The sequence below is a fragment of the Botryllus schlosseri genome, chromosome 13, assembly GCF_051294905.1.
Source record: "Botryllus schlosseri isolate E-star chromosome 13, Bs_hap1, whole genome shotgun sequence".
Lineage (NCBI taxonomy): Eukaryota > Metazoa > Chordata > Ascidiacea > Stolidobranchia > Styelidae > Botryllus > Botryllus schlosseri.
Genome location: NC_137248.1, coordinates 8,897,691 through 8,913,517, shown reverse-complemented (window position 1 = coordinate 8,913,517; position 15,827 = coordinate 8,897,691). Strand labels below are relative to the sequence as shown.

The window sequence follows — 15,827 nt, the reverse complement described above, 5'->3', positions numbered from 1 at the left end:
TCGCGAATGGGGGACACGTCGTCAAAAACGGCAGATACTACGCTTACGGAATTTCGTTGGTGCTTGCTCAGATCACTGTGCTATTTTTATTTTCTTATCCGCTGATAGTGCATTACAAAGAACAGCGACTCACAAAAAGGGCTGAAAAAGTTTGTAGAAGATCGACAAATCCAGAAATTGGTCCAGTTCTTGTACCTGATCTAGAAATCGCAGCGTCATTTTCTTCTGAAGACGACTTTCCTGTCACGGGCAAAGGAAAAGAGAGAGACCCAGATTGTGGATATACATCAGACTGTGAACTCGCTGTCGCGCCAAAAATGCGATTTGAAATACAAGAACAGCAATCCGCATTTGTCGAAGACGACAGTAGAGAACTAAATAACCACCGTAAATATGGACAGGTTGAGCAATCCGCTAAAGCGATTCACACAACAGTTTTTAGAGTGACCGGTGTTGGAAACACTGTCAGAAAGCTACCGGGCGCCATACTGAAGCGATTAAGTTCTGTAGAAAATCCCGATAAACTTTACAACGTCATCAAACGAACTTTCAAACTTTCGGCGTTGGCCGTTATTTCGGATTTAGTGACGGTCTTAGTAGCGGGTACTTTACTGCCGGAAGACACACCTCAATGCATAATTCGAGTAGTTTACGACTTGGATCTATTCATAAACGTGGTGGCTGTTATCGTTGGGTTCCAAGAATGGAAGAGAATTCTCAAGAAGCCCGTTTTTCTTTTCGTTCCACAAAGTGCAAGCTAAAATAATCGAAAACACGATGCGTGGGCGTATATTTGAATTGTTGATTGATCTGTCGTTAACGATTTTTGCCTCGGAGTTAGAGTAACATAAGCCTAAAGCATCAGGAGTTTGTTTTAGACCGCGACCCAAATCTGGTTTATATTTCATCTCGCGACCGAAGCCTCACGCATCGACATGAATGCATTTTTAATGTCAGTATGCCACGTATTTACGGGCGTGTATGAAATCAGAAGGTGCAGACAACCAGTTGTACGCATGCAGTTCTATGAATCATGTGTTACGCATGCGATTTTAAATCGGGGTGCATTATTTTCTTCTGGGGGTAACATGTGTACTGCAAGGCTCAGATTGCAAGGACGAGAGTATTCGATGCCGACCATTTCGAAGACCGGGCATATCAATATTGAAGGTTTAGGCCAACCAGCAACGGTTATTTTGGGCAAAAGTTTTATCGCATTTATCCTGCGTTTTTAGCACCGCATTTTGGCCGCACATCTAGGCCAACACTTAATGTCTTCATGTGTCCCGGCGCGGGCGGAAAAGGCGGCCTCGAAACATCGTTTTATAGTACACCCCTAGACTAAAGCAGCCCAACGGTCTCCGGTGCTCTGCTCTTTCACAATTGCGAATAAAGTTGATTCATTTCTGTAAATCATGCGTACTAAAAAATATCGGGTGCGGCAGTTAGGGGCGCGCCATTTCCTTCCCTCTAACCTGCCCGAGTATTACCCGCGTAAGTTAGACATTTCCAGAGAAACTGATGTCAGACAAATCTTATCATGACATCAAATCAATTTGTGTAGTACAAAGGTCGGCACATTTTCATTATCACGCCACTGTAGTAACGACTTTTCTGCGTGTCTCGCTTATTGGCTATAGTAGGCCTACTTATCACAGTGACCTTGTATAGGCACAAACCAAGCACAAGATATCGAGCGAAGCACGAATAAATTTTGTTGTTGCAAGATATTTAGCAATCGCTTTGGAGGGTCGCGATTCAAATTTATAGCCTTCGAGACCTATACTTTAAGAACCTCTGGCCTAAAGTCTACACCATTACGATGTAATTGCTTTCCCACTCACTCAAACGAAAAAAACGGTCTATGATTGCGTGCCATATAAATTATTGCAGCACTAGCTGTCGGCTTAAACTGCGTTCATCTCGAGAAATTTTGTAACTCATGCAAAGCATCAAGCATATAGGTATGAAGTATGAGGGTCGATAGTTTTGGATATATTTCGGAAAATAAATATAGATTCATATCGCGCTTATATCATTGCTAATCTCGAGGCTAGATGAAACCACCTTTTCAGTCTGAATAGAAGTACAATTGTACATTTATTACGGTAACAAAAATATCACATTCAATTTAATCGTAGCTACCTTTGCCATCTGATTTCTGTGAGTAAAGCAAGTGGCAAAAAATGTTTGTTCCTTCGTATTCTATGGTAGAAAACTAATCACTCGTATAGCGAGGCCTATATCATCGCCATTTCCCTGATAATTTGAAGTCACAATGTCCTATGATTGCGCGAAGATAACTTCTTTTGCTGAAGGGATTCAGTAATGACTGTTCGTTACAGAGAAAAGACGTCAACAGAAAAGAAAAAAAGAATCAAAACTTTGTGGCGTAAAAGCAGCGCGGCGACGTCACAATGAAATAACGCCGTCACGTTATCGGTTAAAACCGTTTAGCCTGATCGTCTGTCGCGCGCTATCATTTACGCCCCGCGTCGCCTCGACCACGGTAGCTCCTGCTACCGAAACGCGTTCTATCCGCCGATTTAAGAACGGCAAAGTCATTTTGCGGCGCGTTGCTGCTTTGCGTGCGATGTTGCGCCAGCAGCCTCTGGTAATCCAAGAAGTGATTGTGGCGCGCGCGTCTTGTCCTGCAAACATAAAGACAGAGTTATAAACAGAGATGGTCGGTAACGAAGTACTTCTATACCTACTTACACGACTTACTCAAGCGTTGTTGTTTTTAGATTACCTCCAGTTCGTAGGGAGAACAACTTACATTTACAATTAGGAAGCAGTTTTGTGATCTGATTGCTTTGCTGTTATGAGTGATATTGTCATGAGAACAGCGCGAAATTGTATCACAGTAATTGAATATATTTTCGAAGATCCTTCCTATTTGTTATGTCATCAGTCATTTCGCATTAGTCGCGAATACACAACTTGCAATTTTGCACTGCTAGTATAAGCCTGCGTCCATTGGACCAAATCTACTTTTTGAAACAACTTACTTCACTACCCTTCATACCTTTTATTTTCCACTTCAACTTGCAGAAGTTTTGACACGTCTTTGAGATGGATACTTTTACTTGTAATTGCGTAGAAATTTACTTCTACTTCTACTTGAGTAGCAAATCAGACTGCTTTGACCAGTTCTGCTTATCTATCAATCATGCTATTACGATAGAAAATCGTAACCATACTCACATACTGATATCCACATTGTCCAAGGCCCATTGATCATACCCGAAGCCGTGGTGGGTAGGCTGCCACCACCTGAATATTGTCGTGCGCTGTTTCGCCTGAACCAACACACAAGGTAAGTATACACACATATATTTATTCGCAACCGATGCCTACCGAGGTGGGTAAGGGCTGAGTGACACGACGCGGTATGCTGTACTGTCCCGGCCAATGCTCTCGCAGAGTGTGCCACGTGATGCCGTTGTTGGTGGTGTATTGGAGGACGATCGTGGCCATCGTGAGCTCGTCGGTTGAGCTGTCCTGATAGATTCTGCAATCTGGATTTGGTGCTTGTGAACCGAATTGCAAGACGTATTGAATGTTCCTGAGAAATGAAATATTTCAATGATTGCATGAATGCCTGCTCGGTTAGCTGCTTATTAATCAGGTTAAGCTGAGAAAGAAAATGCCGTTTTATGAAGATTACCGGACCACGATCAGGCATATAGACTTCTCCTACCACTACATGTCATTTCATTTTCATTGGCTGTACTTTGTATTATCTTGTGTTAATTTTTATTCAATTCCAGTGCCTCGTATTTGCATGTTATAAGGAGGCTGTCTGACTGAAATACTGCTGCAGGTCATTTCGACTCTTTCGTGTCTTTTTTATCTTATAGCAATTTGTGGTGATTTGAAACGATAAAATTATTATTAAACTGAACTTAACATTATAGCCTACTTCACAATTGCCTAATATTGTCAATTTATCTTATTATTTCATCAGTTTCATAGCCTCTAAAAATACGCAATTACAATATTGTGTTATCATGGTCGCTACGTCGAAGATTATTGCAAACTGATGTGAGTCATGTGACCACTGACCAATAACGAAGTAGGCCAACTTCGTCTTTGCAGTAGGACTGTTCGAAACTCAAGTAGTTTCGTCAAGTGCACAACGGATTTGATCTATTTCGATCAGTCTTACAAACCGGGTGACGCAGCTTCTGTACTATGGTGACAGAACATAATTTTGAAAATACAACCTATTGTGATGCCATTATTCATTCTGTGTTAGGAACGGAGATGCATCCTGCAATTCTGAAAGCTGTCACTGGCTATGAGCTTTTTCAAACTATTTAGTAATTAAGCTTGAATAGTATATTCATATCGAAATCAACCCGAATATTTTCGGCTGACGCTGGTCAGGGGTAACCGTCAGCAACTAGTTGAGAATTGAAAAGAACAGCGTATATCAACAATCGTAGCACAAAATATGACGTCACCAGCATGAAATGTCGAATATGAGAGCGTTCAATGTACTATTTTTAGATGATACACGAACTCTTTTTGCTGACACAGCCTTGGCTGGTGTATTTTGATAAAAGTCGACTCCAAGGCACACAAATGAAAGTGTGAACGACCCTTTCCGACTATGCGAAATCTGACGTCTCGATATTTTTTCGCACATGCGGGATTATCCAACAAGTGTCTGCCAATTGCAGAATTTATGGCCACGCCACGTTTGAGACCACGTGCTTCTAACTTTGATACAAGTAGTTCACACGTATCTTGAAAACCATTTTTACTTTTACTTGAAATATTTGACTCTCATTAATGACCTCATTTGCAGTAAATGGACGAAACAATAAAATCAAGTCGAAATATTTGAATAGACAGAAACCTTAAAATCGAAGGCAGTTGTGCCACCTGTGCAAGTATAAATCCAACATACTTGGGTGCAAGCAGAATATATACTTCGTTATCAGCCGCTATTGTATGTGATAGTACAATCCCATACCATGCTTTGGTGAGATCCAACTCTCTGGATACGAGCTGTCTTTCTCCGCAGTCGAAAAAGTAAGCGTTCTTCGCGAATCCGTAGGAACGGAACGGCCCGCATCCATCGGTAGTGATGTTCCCGCCGGACAGTTTGCTCCACAAGCGACTTTCCAGCCTCTCAGATTCGAAGGAGTCCCGGAAAACCGGAACCAAATACCGGACCCACGGTGTGCCGCAGTCTTCACCTACATGAAAATTGAGTAGCTGGCGTCATCCGGAGTTATGACATCACCCTCATTGGGCTCAGCAACAGTTTTTGTCAAATGGCATACTTGCATCAATGAAATGAAGCATGTTCTGTATCGGACAGTGATAAATTATAATCATATATTATATCCAGAGGAGGTCATAAACAAATTATGCCTATTTGCACTAAGTGGCTATGTCCAAAGACTACTTTTACTTCTACTGCAATAGTTTTGTAGGCAATACTACCTACTTTTTACATTTTGGATTTTGAAAAGTAGAAAGTAGTGTTGCAATTAGTTAGCATCATCAATCGCAGTAACTGAATGTGATTTTCGAAAAATGCCCATAATTTGCGATGGTTATGAAGGCGTATCTTGAACTTTCGAAAGTAGCCAGCTCCGACTAACTGCTAAAAGTATTTAATGTCTCGATCAAATTTACTTCGTGAAATTCCTTTTTTCAGTTTGTACTTGAAAAGAAATTCATAGCAGCACTTCTATTTCTACTTGAGTAGCAATGCTGACTAACTTGACCACCTCTCACTATGTCCAAGGAAACATGATAACTTTCCAACTTTTCAATGGCGGGTCATCGAGGTCTTCTCTACAGGTCGATGTATCCAGAAATCAAAGTTATAAACATTACTCCTTAACTCGCCTGTGAAACCTGGATCGCAGATACACTCCAGGCTTGTGCTACACCTTCCATGACCCGAACAGTAATTAGGACACGATTCACCGATGTATATCTCATCGATCGCCCAGGAATGCAACTCGGGAGCGTCGTCATCTTGAATCCAACGAAATTGTGTAAGGCTGTGGGCATAAAATGTATTTTTAGACCACTTTTTGCCCTGAAAAGCGCTGTAACATGTTCTCACTCAGATGATACATAGTCCAACGGGATGGTAACTCGTTTCCATACATTCTGATATTCCAGCTTGTATGTAGATGAGTCATGGTAAATGTATGGTACGCAATAGGAAGACGGTACACTGTTTGGATAACACTCTGGTTTTACCAAATCCCATTCATCACCCAACCTAATGACGTGTAAGAAAGTGAATGAAACAGTCAGAGATTAAATAAAAATCAAAGGCAACATTGTCTCATACACAAACCTTGGATCTTCACGATATTGTAACTTCACAGGAAAGTCTGCAGAGCAACTTGGAACCTCAGAACATCCGACTTTAATCTATAAAGAGTGCCGTGACATATGAAAGTGCTAAATGAACTGACATCTCTCAAAATTATTCTTGTACGCGCAGCAGTATGACATGAGAAAAACAGCATCACTAAAGGCAGAAGGATGGTAAGATATCTAGTGAAAATTTGTCGCAGTAAAGAACTTGTCAACTTGTACATGCATCGCCTAGTCAAATTTTCTCCTAAATCGACATTGAAAGTACATGCAATACTGATGGCTTTTATTACTACAAGAATGTTGGTAGGTAATATAACGAATACTACACAGACGAGTGATTCAGTAACCAAACAGTGAAAATTGCAGTGCTTCCAGCTAGCGCGTATCTGAATCCAATTAGCCCCTTGACATAATAACAGTTCATTCCACGGCATAGATTGCTGCATTGCTGAGGACTTTCACATCCTACAATTTTTCATTTCCAGTAACGGTACCCATGGGGCGAGGCTATCACAGGAACGGAAAAAGGCTAAATTATACATACATACTTTGGTATACAGTCACATGACAACTATGAGTAGATTCATTGTGACTAAGCCCCGAGTAGGGTGATAATGGACAGTCCTAAGCAGTGTTGCATTTTCAAATACAAATGGATTACCTTGAACTGCATCATGTGACCAGGGACAACTATAAGTTGTCTCGTGGTAAGACTCTGTTTTGGATACGACGGAGTCGCCCCTGTCCACGCCATGTGATTCGTATTATCACTCGGACACAAACCGATCCCCACTCTTCCGTTCGGATAAAAGTCGTATTTTCTTTCATTGAGCAGGCCTGTGACGGCAGTGATGCATGTGACTCATTCCTTGAGCTGCCTTTGATGGCTCTTACCGGCAACAGTTTCAAAGTCCTCAGTAAGCGAGAAGTCATTCACTTCATTTCCGCCGATTAGAATATTATCCAAAGCCCAGCTGGCACGGTCTTCGCCCATTCCCACCAATCCTGCAATATGGTTTCAATCAGATATAAAACTGAAACCTAATGAAGGCCAAAAACAAGTGCTAACCAGTGGTTGCACTGATATCAAAAGGTTGCCACCACCGCAATCTGGTCGCGTTAGTCCTCGCTTCGAGAGGCAAGTTAACATAGTCTTCCGTTGGAGTCAAGTACGAGCTGTAGTCTAGTTCTCGGAGTATATGCCATGATATTCCTTAAATACGCGTAATTACAGCATTAATGATGCAAGCAATGGAGCGGAGAATAAATAGTACCTGCATCAGTAGAGTATTGCATCAATATTCCTTCTCTTCGGTTTGTAGCAGGCAGACAACCACTTGTATTCCTCCCGATGACAGCGTAATATTGAACGAATCTGCAAACGCATTGGAATTTACAAGGAAGAACTGAATTTTTTGATTCCGTTCAATTCACGTAGCGTCTTGCAGGTCCATGTCCTCAGTCTCCATTTGCCGCGGGCCGACGCCGCTAAAACTCATTGAAAGCCCATCGAACACAATGCCACAGTGGGTGTCCATTTTTCTCGACTCGATTAGGTTCCAGTTTCCGATCGCGCCGCCGGAATTGAAGTCGTCTTTGAGGAATTGCTGAATGCCACGAAAGACTTTAATTTTACATTGTCATCAAACAGTTATCACAAAACTACTTTCTACTTGGTAAAACCGAATGTTGAAGTGGATGTAGCCTAAAACATATCCATGATAACGTAATTTCACAGTGAAGAATCTTAAATTTGAAAGTTACTATAGCGACTCTTGCCCATATTTACCTTTGTCTACAACAGTGGTCGGGAGCTTTTTTCGTCTGAAGAGCCATGTTAGCCCAATATTTTTCATTTAAACTCCAAAAGAGCCATACATGTCAATCAATTGTCACGTCACAATTGAAAATTTGTGACGTCATGTTAGTACAAATTCCAACTCCCTACATAGGATTAATCGTGGGCGCCATATTTTCTCTGTAAAAACTGGTAGGCTACTAATCATCCTGTGGTAGCACAATTCATCGTAAATAGCTGAGAATTTATAATAATTGATATTAATCTAATCTAACTGTAGCACTGATTCCAAAAATCTGAATATTGATCGACTTCTCAATTCGGCGGTAACATAAACGTTGCACTACACGCCTAACGGCAGTACTAGAAAGCTACTTATCAATGACGAACGCGGGGGGCAAAGCGTTGTTTGTGATTTGGATTTGTAATTGGAATGTCACTTCCAAGGCAGTTCATTTCTCGGCGTAGATCAGAAAGACAATGTGCATTTGAAAACTAGATCGTCATATAGGCGTCCCCACGTCATGCTATTCTCTTTGATCAACCAACGTGCGGTGCCATCTAAGATTACGCAACGCGCGATGCTAGGTACATCGAATTCGCGAGGGATATTAGTCGTTTCGTTGTCGCTACAACAACTTAAATTTGAGGATTTTGTAAAGGGGTCCAACCCCTTAACCCTGGATACGCCAATGTCTTGACCTCTCAAATACATGTTTATGGTGCCACGAGTATAATTATTCTAGCCGTTAAGAATATTTACTAACAAGTTGCTGCAATATCGATAAAATTGAGTACAAAATTGAAAATATGTCAAAGAGCCATATCTTATACCCAAAAGAGCCATATATGGCTCGCGAGCCACAGGTTCCCGACCACTGGTCTACAACGTTCTAGTACGCATTCAAAAATTTTTAATTTATGAATGGTGCTTGAATAACTGGGGATATGAAGATGTATAAATATCTTACGCACTTATATTTTATTTTAAATGTCATTTACCCTATCAACACATGCTTTAGTACACTACCTTGTTTCCTTCCGTATCGAGATAGCAGTTTGGTTGAGCATACCCAAAATCACACAGACAATTTTGAGTCTTCGTTGATTTCCCCGGGTTGAATAAATCATCACGCACAATCCCAACGCAGTCCCCATGGCCCGAACAGGCGTCCGGGCAAGCCGGACCTACGAAAACTCTATCCAGAGCCCAAACCACGTCAGACGAAATCTGATGGAATCTGAATCTCACAGGTCTGAACACAAAAGATCATCACCATAATATCAGAAAGAACATCAAAATTTACATACTTGTTATGAAGAGATTCCGGAATCCATATAGTTTTTCGGCGCCAATTAGAACTGATAAAATGGGCGGACGGTTGAGATAATTCCTTATCCAAACATTCATGATCGGATGTTGTACATTGGTCGACCAGGTAATGCCAAGTGTCACCAAAGTCCGACGAGTATTGCAAATGCACGGGCTGGTGATTTTTCTCAACATTCTCGCAGAGAACAACTATCTATAACATAATGCCCATAATAATAAAATCTGTATTTCAAAAAAATTGAAGTTTCATCTCTTACTGTATATTGTATCATAAATCCAACGATAGGTACAAAATCTTTGGTGACAATTGACGTGTCGATTCCAGGAGTTTTTCCTGCCAGTATGACATCATCACGGCCGCAAAAACTTCCTTGCTCCGTATTGTCATAGAACTGCCACATATGATTATGACCTCGGTCCACTGTTGAAAAAATTCTCAAATTTCTATATCAGTAGAACAAAAATAAAGAATGCATAACTCACATAGTAATCCGCTTGGACCAACGTTAGATTTCACGTTGAAGTCGTCACTTAGTATCGCACTGAAATTCACAAGAGCACAAATGACACGCCATTGCGTCAATGGTGTTTCACACATCCATGTTAATTTTTCGCTTGGAACAAAGAACTTTTGCCTAAACACTCAAGGACTTACTCTTCTCTTCTGCCTCCGATATGCAAGTCATCAATGGCCCAATCTTGTTCACCCTTCACCCTCGAATGCTCTGGCTGCCACCAACGGAACTGCGTTCCAACTGTTTTCGCATTACTTGGCAAGGCAATGTTGATAAAGCTGGAAAAGAAAATTGGACTGTCTAGTTTTCGACAGAAAATACACACTAATGAGGTGCTTCACGAAATAATAAATAGGCATTGGTCAACATCAATGAGGAGATTTTTATTGAGTCCATGACAAATTATTATTCTGAACAGTATTTTTATTAACAATCATTCCATTCTTCTTTATTTAGTAATCTACACATTAGTTATTATTCATGAAGGACTTGATACCTTTATTCCAAGTGTGTTCGAAGATTTTGCTATGTACAGCCGGAATGTGACGAATGGTACTGAGTACGGCCACCACTCATTCGATAGCCAGAATACACTATCGACAGCATCTCAAAAATATCAATGAGCAAGCTCCATATCAATCTTTATGACTACTGGAGGGGCTTTGCACCCCAGACATCTCACATCATCTCTTGGCAGACTTGTGTTCAAATGCTTTTTTTTTAAATACTTTGGTACATTTGGATATTGCAGAAAGCAAACAGGGCAAAGACTTCTCCTCGGAAAAGACCTCTTGCAGGTGAAGCAAATTGTTCCCAACCGACTAGTTCTATGTAGGCATTTGTTGGCACCATCTCTATTTCACAGAGATTTCTATGAGGATGCTTGTCATGAGTCGGTTCCTGTATATTAATGATTCCCTGAATTAAATATGATGATGCAGCTTTTCAGTAGCGAATGTTTGAGGTGAGTTGGGAGCAATGTTACCTAGAAAAATCTCTGCCGCGGACAAAAAAAATCCACCTGTGGTCCGAAAAAAAATTATCAGCATCTCTTTTCATAGAAAATGTATTAAAATGCGATAAAAAACTCGAGTCCGATGCAGCGAATGTCGGAGTTTCGTAAAATTCGGGGAAATCGGGAGTCGAGTACAAGTGATGACCTTTTTTCTAGTTAACACCAGATATTATCGTAAAAAAAGTGGGTAATTCGTGAGTCGAGCCAAAGTGATGACCGTTTTTTAGTCAACACCACACATTACCGGAAGTCGTGGGTCCAGCCATGGTAACCCTATGTTACGCACTCTTGTCCAAGGGACCGTGTAGAGAGTTGGTAGGTTGCACAGACTCGTGAAAAATTAGAGGGAATATTGGTTGGGAGTGTAGTCGCAAAAAACCTGTGGGGCTCTGCAGTCCTGTAACCAACATATCCAAGATAAGATGATGCTCGTACCTTGGCTTGGTTGCATGTTCATTGAAGTACATCTCCCCGAGATTATGCCACACTGCGCCTCCGTTAGTAGTGAAATCCAGTAAAACGCCCTCGTTTCTTTGAGACGGTGGACTGCCGGCACACCCGAAACGGAACGAAAATTGAACGAAATCGGCTCTGGAGGTGTCCATCGGTACCGTTTCCAGAAGTCTACTGCAAGACTGGTAAAAGAGAGCGAAATTCAGAGAAATTATTCGAAAAATACAAGCATAAATTCAATAGCGCATCGATTCCGAATATTGGAGCAAATCACAAAGTTCCAACATGAACCTTTCATATGGTAGTAAAGAAAATATTGCCAGCTACACTGAGCAATTTATTTTCTTATTTGTAAACCATAACTATGTGATAATGCACTGGATTCTTCACTACTCAAAAATGTCACCTCTTCGCTAACATGCGTACACTTATGCTATATGTTTTGGATGCTATGATAAAGACAAGCAAAACTTCAAGGTTTTGATGGTGAGAAGATAGTGTCAAAACGGTAATTCTCTCCGATAACTAGTTCTTCGTCAAAATGGAAGCACATTGCACTGTTTCGGTAGTCGAAAGAACCGAGTCTTACTACTCCATATTAAGCATTAAAATTGAGACTTGACTCGGGTTTGAGTACTTGAATCATTCTTTTCATAGCCTTTATGTATACGCACCTTCGAAAATCTCAAGGAATGCCCGAATCCCACACGACCGCAAACATCGTCGATTTCTCCGCCGATGATCTTCGCAAATTTCTGGGACATCCTGCCCCAAGTATCGTTCGCAAACACTTCCTTGATTTCCTCCGGCAGTTTGCTAACCATATTCTCACATCGTGTGCCACTCCAACCTTGGTCGCACCTGTAAATATCTCCGCATAACACCGAGTAGGCAAATGAACCTCAGAACGAAGTACTAGGTCTTGTCTACTAACACAAGTTGTTTTGATATCAGACTAATCTACTTCCTAGTATTCAGCTTTTAGACAAAACAGGCCTACAATAATAACTTGAAAATCGCTACTTCTAATTGTACATAGAGATTTACGACTTTACTGCTACTTCTACTTGAGTACCATTGATCATTACTTTGACCACCTCTGCTGAACAAAAAAGCACACATACACGCAAGTTCTTTGACGGCATTTGCCACGGCCGTAACAAGCTCCCGGACACTCATTGCCAATATAGACATGGTCTAAAAACCAGGCCTCTGGGTGCTCGCTTGCTTGCAACCAACGGAATCTGGTAGATGGAGACCACGTGTGACCTGTTACGAATGGCGATTCATTAGCCGCAGCGTTGAGTGTGAATATAACACAAAGCAATTACTTGGTAAAGGAACTACTATCCTGCTATTTCCGGTGGAAGAATACACATCGGAAAAGAAAATGCTACCAGGATATAACTGGGTACATGACGATGTGCCTGGATAACAGGGAGGCACCACTGCATTCCACGACTTCCCCATGTCAGTCGAATATTGCAGTTCAATACCTTTGAAACAAGGTGAATATAAGAGCCTGAAACATTGACATTGGCCAACTCCGGTAAATAGTGTCAGCCTGTTCAATGAGAGGATCTTCAGTAATGTTGGGTTGATATATGAGGTCCATAAGACTTTGCTTTTATTGAAAATGCTGAACTAAAATTACGCCTATTGAATTAGAAGAAGTAGTTTCTTACTGAACTGGAGTTATCTTGTAAATGTATAACGTTTGTATGAGATGCAGATTACTGCTCCTCAGTATAAGTTGCAGTTGAAATATGTCACATTTTGAACTCGGTAGTAAATATGGACGTATAGCAAAAAGATGTTATATTGGCGATAGCGGCATCAATTCAAAACCCTAATATTGGTTGTTTTCTAGTTAAGATACATCATGTGATTAATTTTCTCATTGCATTTTGCTTACATACCTTCGCAATTATCTTCTTTCTGTTTGCAATTCATTTTTAAATCAAAACTGATGTAACTGCCTCGCGTGACTCGTAGTCCGTTCGTTGCCGCGTAGTTTTGATCGCAATGTCGCTGATCATAGCTGCCCCCGCCAACCTCCAGGAATTCGCAGAAGCCTTTAGTATCGTTGCAGCAATCTGACCCAGCGTTGGGCTGTATTTGTGACCCCGACAGATCTACCCAGGTGGAGTAGTCGACACTAGAATAGTGTAGATATGTGAAATGGCAGGAGTGGTCAGAAACAAACTTGGAATATCAAGTACGTTGGTTCCACTTATAGTAGAGAATTTTGTAAAGTAGAGACCAGACTAGTTTATGGATGGATTTGCATTACTGTTAAAAGTGAGGCCAATTTCACCAAAATCATCCGTAATTGCATCTCTTTGAAAAACATTTAGTCATTTTGTCTTAGTTACGGCTGTGGATATTGTAATTTTGAATGTTGTTGCATGGTAATGCCAGGAAAATATCTATCTTGCATTGTGCATTGTACAAGTAATAGAGTACGGTACAGTCTTATGATCATATTCTTGTGTGCTTATCAGATCACTCAGTTTCAACTTATACCATAACAGTATTTTTGGGGTTTGAAAAGAAATGCCTCCACACTCGAGCTAGCAAGAATCATTGTGAAAAATGTATATGTGACTGTGTTGCTGGAGACTAAAATAACTCAATAGGTATTACGTCACCCTTCACGACTGCATGGAATTTATTTTTAAAAGATTATGATCTGCAGATAATGATTAACTGCCCACATTAAAAAAATTAATAGGTTGGACTTACTCTTCAAACGAATCATCAATAGCAGCAGACGGGCCACCCACAAATATTTGGTCTATTGAAAACCAATGAGATCTGGCGGCATGAATTTTGGGATGCCACCATCGGATTCTTGTGGCGTTTGCACGGGCTTCTTCTGGAAGCTCCAAAGCTATGTATTGCATCTGGAATAATTGGAAGTAAGGATTAGGGATGGGATAAAATTTGATTTGGAGTCAAGTATTCTTGAACTAGGATTGAATGATACCACCGTGAACACCAAGAAGACAGCAAACAGCTCAATTTTGTAGCTTTGATGTGATCACAAATGTAATACTGTGCTTGACACACTTGTGATTTTACCACATCTTCACAGACACCACTTGACAGATATGTACCAGACATTAGTTGCCACAGATGGCGTATTGTAAATGTTATACCTCGTGGTCAATATTTTCAATAATCTGCAATGATTCCAGAAGTTTCCAAACAATTCCGCCATCCGTCGAGTACTGTACGTGGAGGTGATCAACCATATGAGAAGCAGTATCTGAAGATTGATAAAGTTAACTAGGTCACAAGGCACTAAAGGGAAATAAAAGTCATCTCACCTGATAAAGTGTCAATAGGACTCCATTCCACATCTTTGAACGTTACATAAAACTGTAGTGACCTGAAAAATTGAAATGCTTGAATCAGTAAAGTAACAAATAACTGTAAATATTATTTCAAGGCTTTTCTAAAATGGTCCATTAATTGGTACAATATTGGGGTTTTGAGTGAGGCATGCGTGTCATCACTGAGAAAATCAAATCAACTGCATCAATGATACATTTCTCTTAGTTTATGCTGTAACATCATTCATATTCCTATACAGAGCATTAATTGTTATATTTTTAATTTCAGATACCGTTATCAGCTAGAGATAGAGGGGTTGATCACTATTACTATTCTTGAACACGTAAGCAACCTACTCTGCATTTCTTAAATCCAAATCCCTCGTTGCCAATATTCTCTCACCGGGACCATCCGCTTTGTACACGCATTGAAAGCCCGTATTGTTGCCACAAGAAAATGTATCCTTATACAAATTTCCACCAGCCAATATTGAGAACTGATTCATAGCTCTTTCAATACCCTGTCCATCTACGCGAGAATTTTATATGATAGCATTTTGATACATTGCACCGATAAGTCAGTTGTTACCATCGTTTTCAAAACTCTCAAGCAAAAAGGTTGGGTTGGGACTCGCAATATCACAGCAAGTAGGTCCCGTATAGCCTGAATCGCAAACACAAGTTTCTCCGGCGTTGGCGCATATTCCATGGCCATTGCATGCTTGTTCGCAACTTGGGCCGATGTATACATCATCCAACGCCCATCGCACAGATTTTGAGAGTTCCGTTACATCGTTGAAGTAGCCTTGGTTCCAGCGAAATCTGACATTCCTGTAAATGTATAGGCAGGGTTGCCATCGACATGGAACCAAAAATAAGGACTGTCGAAAAATGAGATTAGCATTAAAAACGTTTTTGGACTTATACGTCGTATTTATACGAGCCGTGGCATATCACATTCCAGAAACAACCTGCTCCAGCAACTCCTTGTCACTCTAAAGTGCTTCATGGACCT

The 15,827-nt window shown here is 40.8% G+C and overlaps 1 protein-coding gene across 1 annotated transcript in view; it reads right to left on the bottom strand.

The window, feature by feature from the left end:
• Positions 1 to 2,281: 2,281 nt before the first annotated feature.
• LOC145454016 (reelin-like) overlaps positions 2,282 to 15,827 on the bottom strand; it is a 29,276-nt gene continuing 15,730 nt past the window's right edge. The window contains exons 40-66 of the mRNA XM_080331989.1: positions 15,402 to 15,643; positions 15,170 to 15,341; positions 14,807 to 14,868; positions 14,636 to 14,745; positions 14,220 to 14,380; positions 13,394 to 13,632; positions 12,806 to 12,970; positions 12,599 to 12,743; positions 12,149 to 12,335; positions 11,457 to 11,656; positions 10,147 to 10,284; positions 9,975 to 10,033; positions 9,749 to 9,912; positions 9,470 to 9,684; positions 9,189 to 9,414; positions 7,795 to 7,967; positions 7,635 to 7,735; positions 7,430 to 7,573; positions 7,255 to 7,365; positions 7,022 to 7,197; positions 6,335 to 6,411; positions 6,095 to 6,256; positions 5,872 to 6,029; positions 4,985 to 5,210; positions 3,361 to 3,568; positions 3,208 to 3,302; positions 2,282 to 2,651 (exon numbers count right to left, since the gene is read on the bottom strand). Of these exons, the coding sequence (XP_080188115.1) occupies positions 2,480 to 2,651; positions 3,208 to 3,302; positions 3,361 to 3,568; positions 4,985 to 5,210; positions 5,872 to 6,029; positions 6,095 to 6,256; positions 6,335 to 6,411; positions 7,022 to 7,197; positions 7,255 to 7,365; positions 7,430 to 7,573; positions 7,635 to 7,735; positions 7,795 to 7,967; positions 9,189 to 9,414; positions 9,470 to 9,684; positions 9,749 to 9,912; positions 9,975 to 10,033; positions 10,147 to 10,284; positions 11,457 to 11,656; positions 12,149 to 12,335; positions 12,599 to 12,743; positions 12,806 to 12,970; positions 13,394 to 13,632; positions 14,220 to 14,380; positions 14,636 to 14,745; positions 14,807 to 14,868; positions 15,170 to 15,341; positions 15,402 to 15,643 (4,288 nt within the window). The 3' untranslated portion in view covers positions 2,282 to 2,479. The remainder of the gene's footprint in view (positions 2,652 to 3,207; positions 3,303 to 3,360; positions 3,569 to 4,984; positions 5,211 to 5,871; positions 6,030 to 6,094; positions 6,257 to 6,334; positions 6,412 to 7,021; positions 7,198 to 7,254; positions 7,366 to 7,429; positions 7,574 to 7,634; positions 7,736 to 7,794; positions 7,968 to 9,188; positions 9,415 to 9,469; positions 9,685 to 9,748; positions 9,913 to 9,974; positions 10,034 to 10,146; positions 10,285 to 11,456; positions 11,657 to 12,148; positions 12,336 to 12,598; positions 12,744 to 12,805; positions 12,971 to 13,393; positions 13,633 to 14,219; positions 14,381 to 14,635; positions 14,746 to 14,806; positions 14,869 to 15,169; positions 15,342 to 15,401; positions 15,644 to 15,827) is intronic.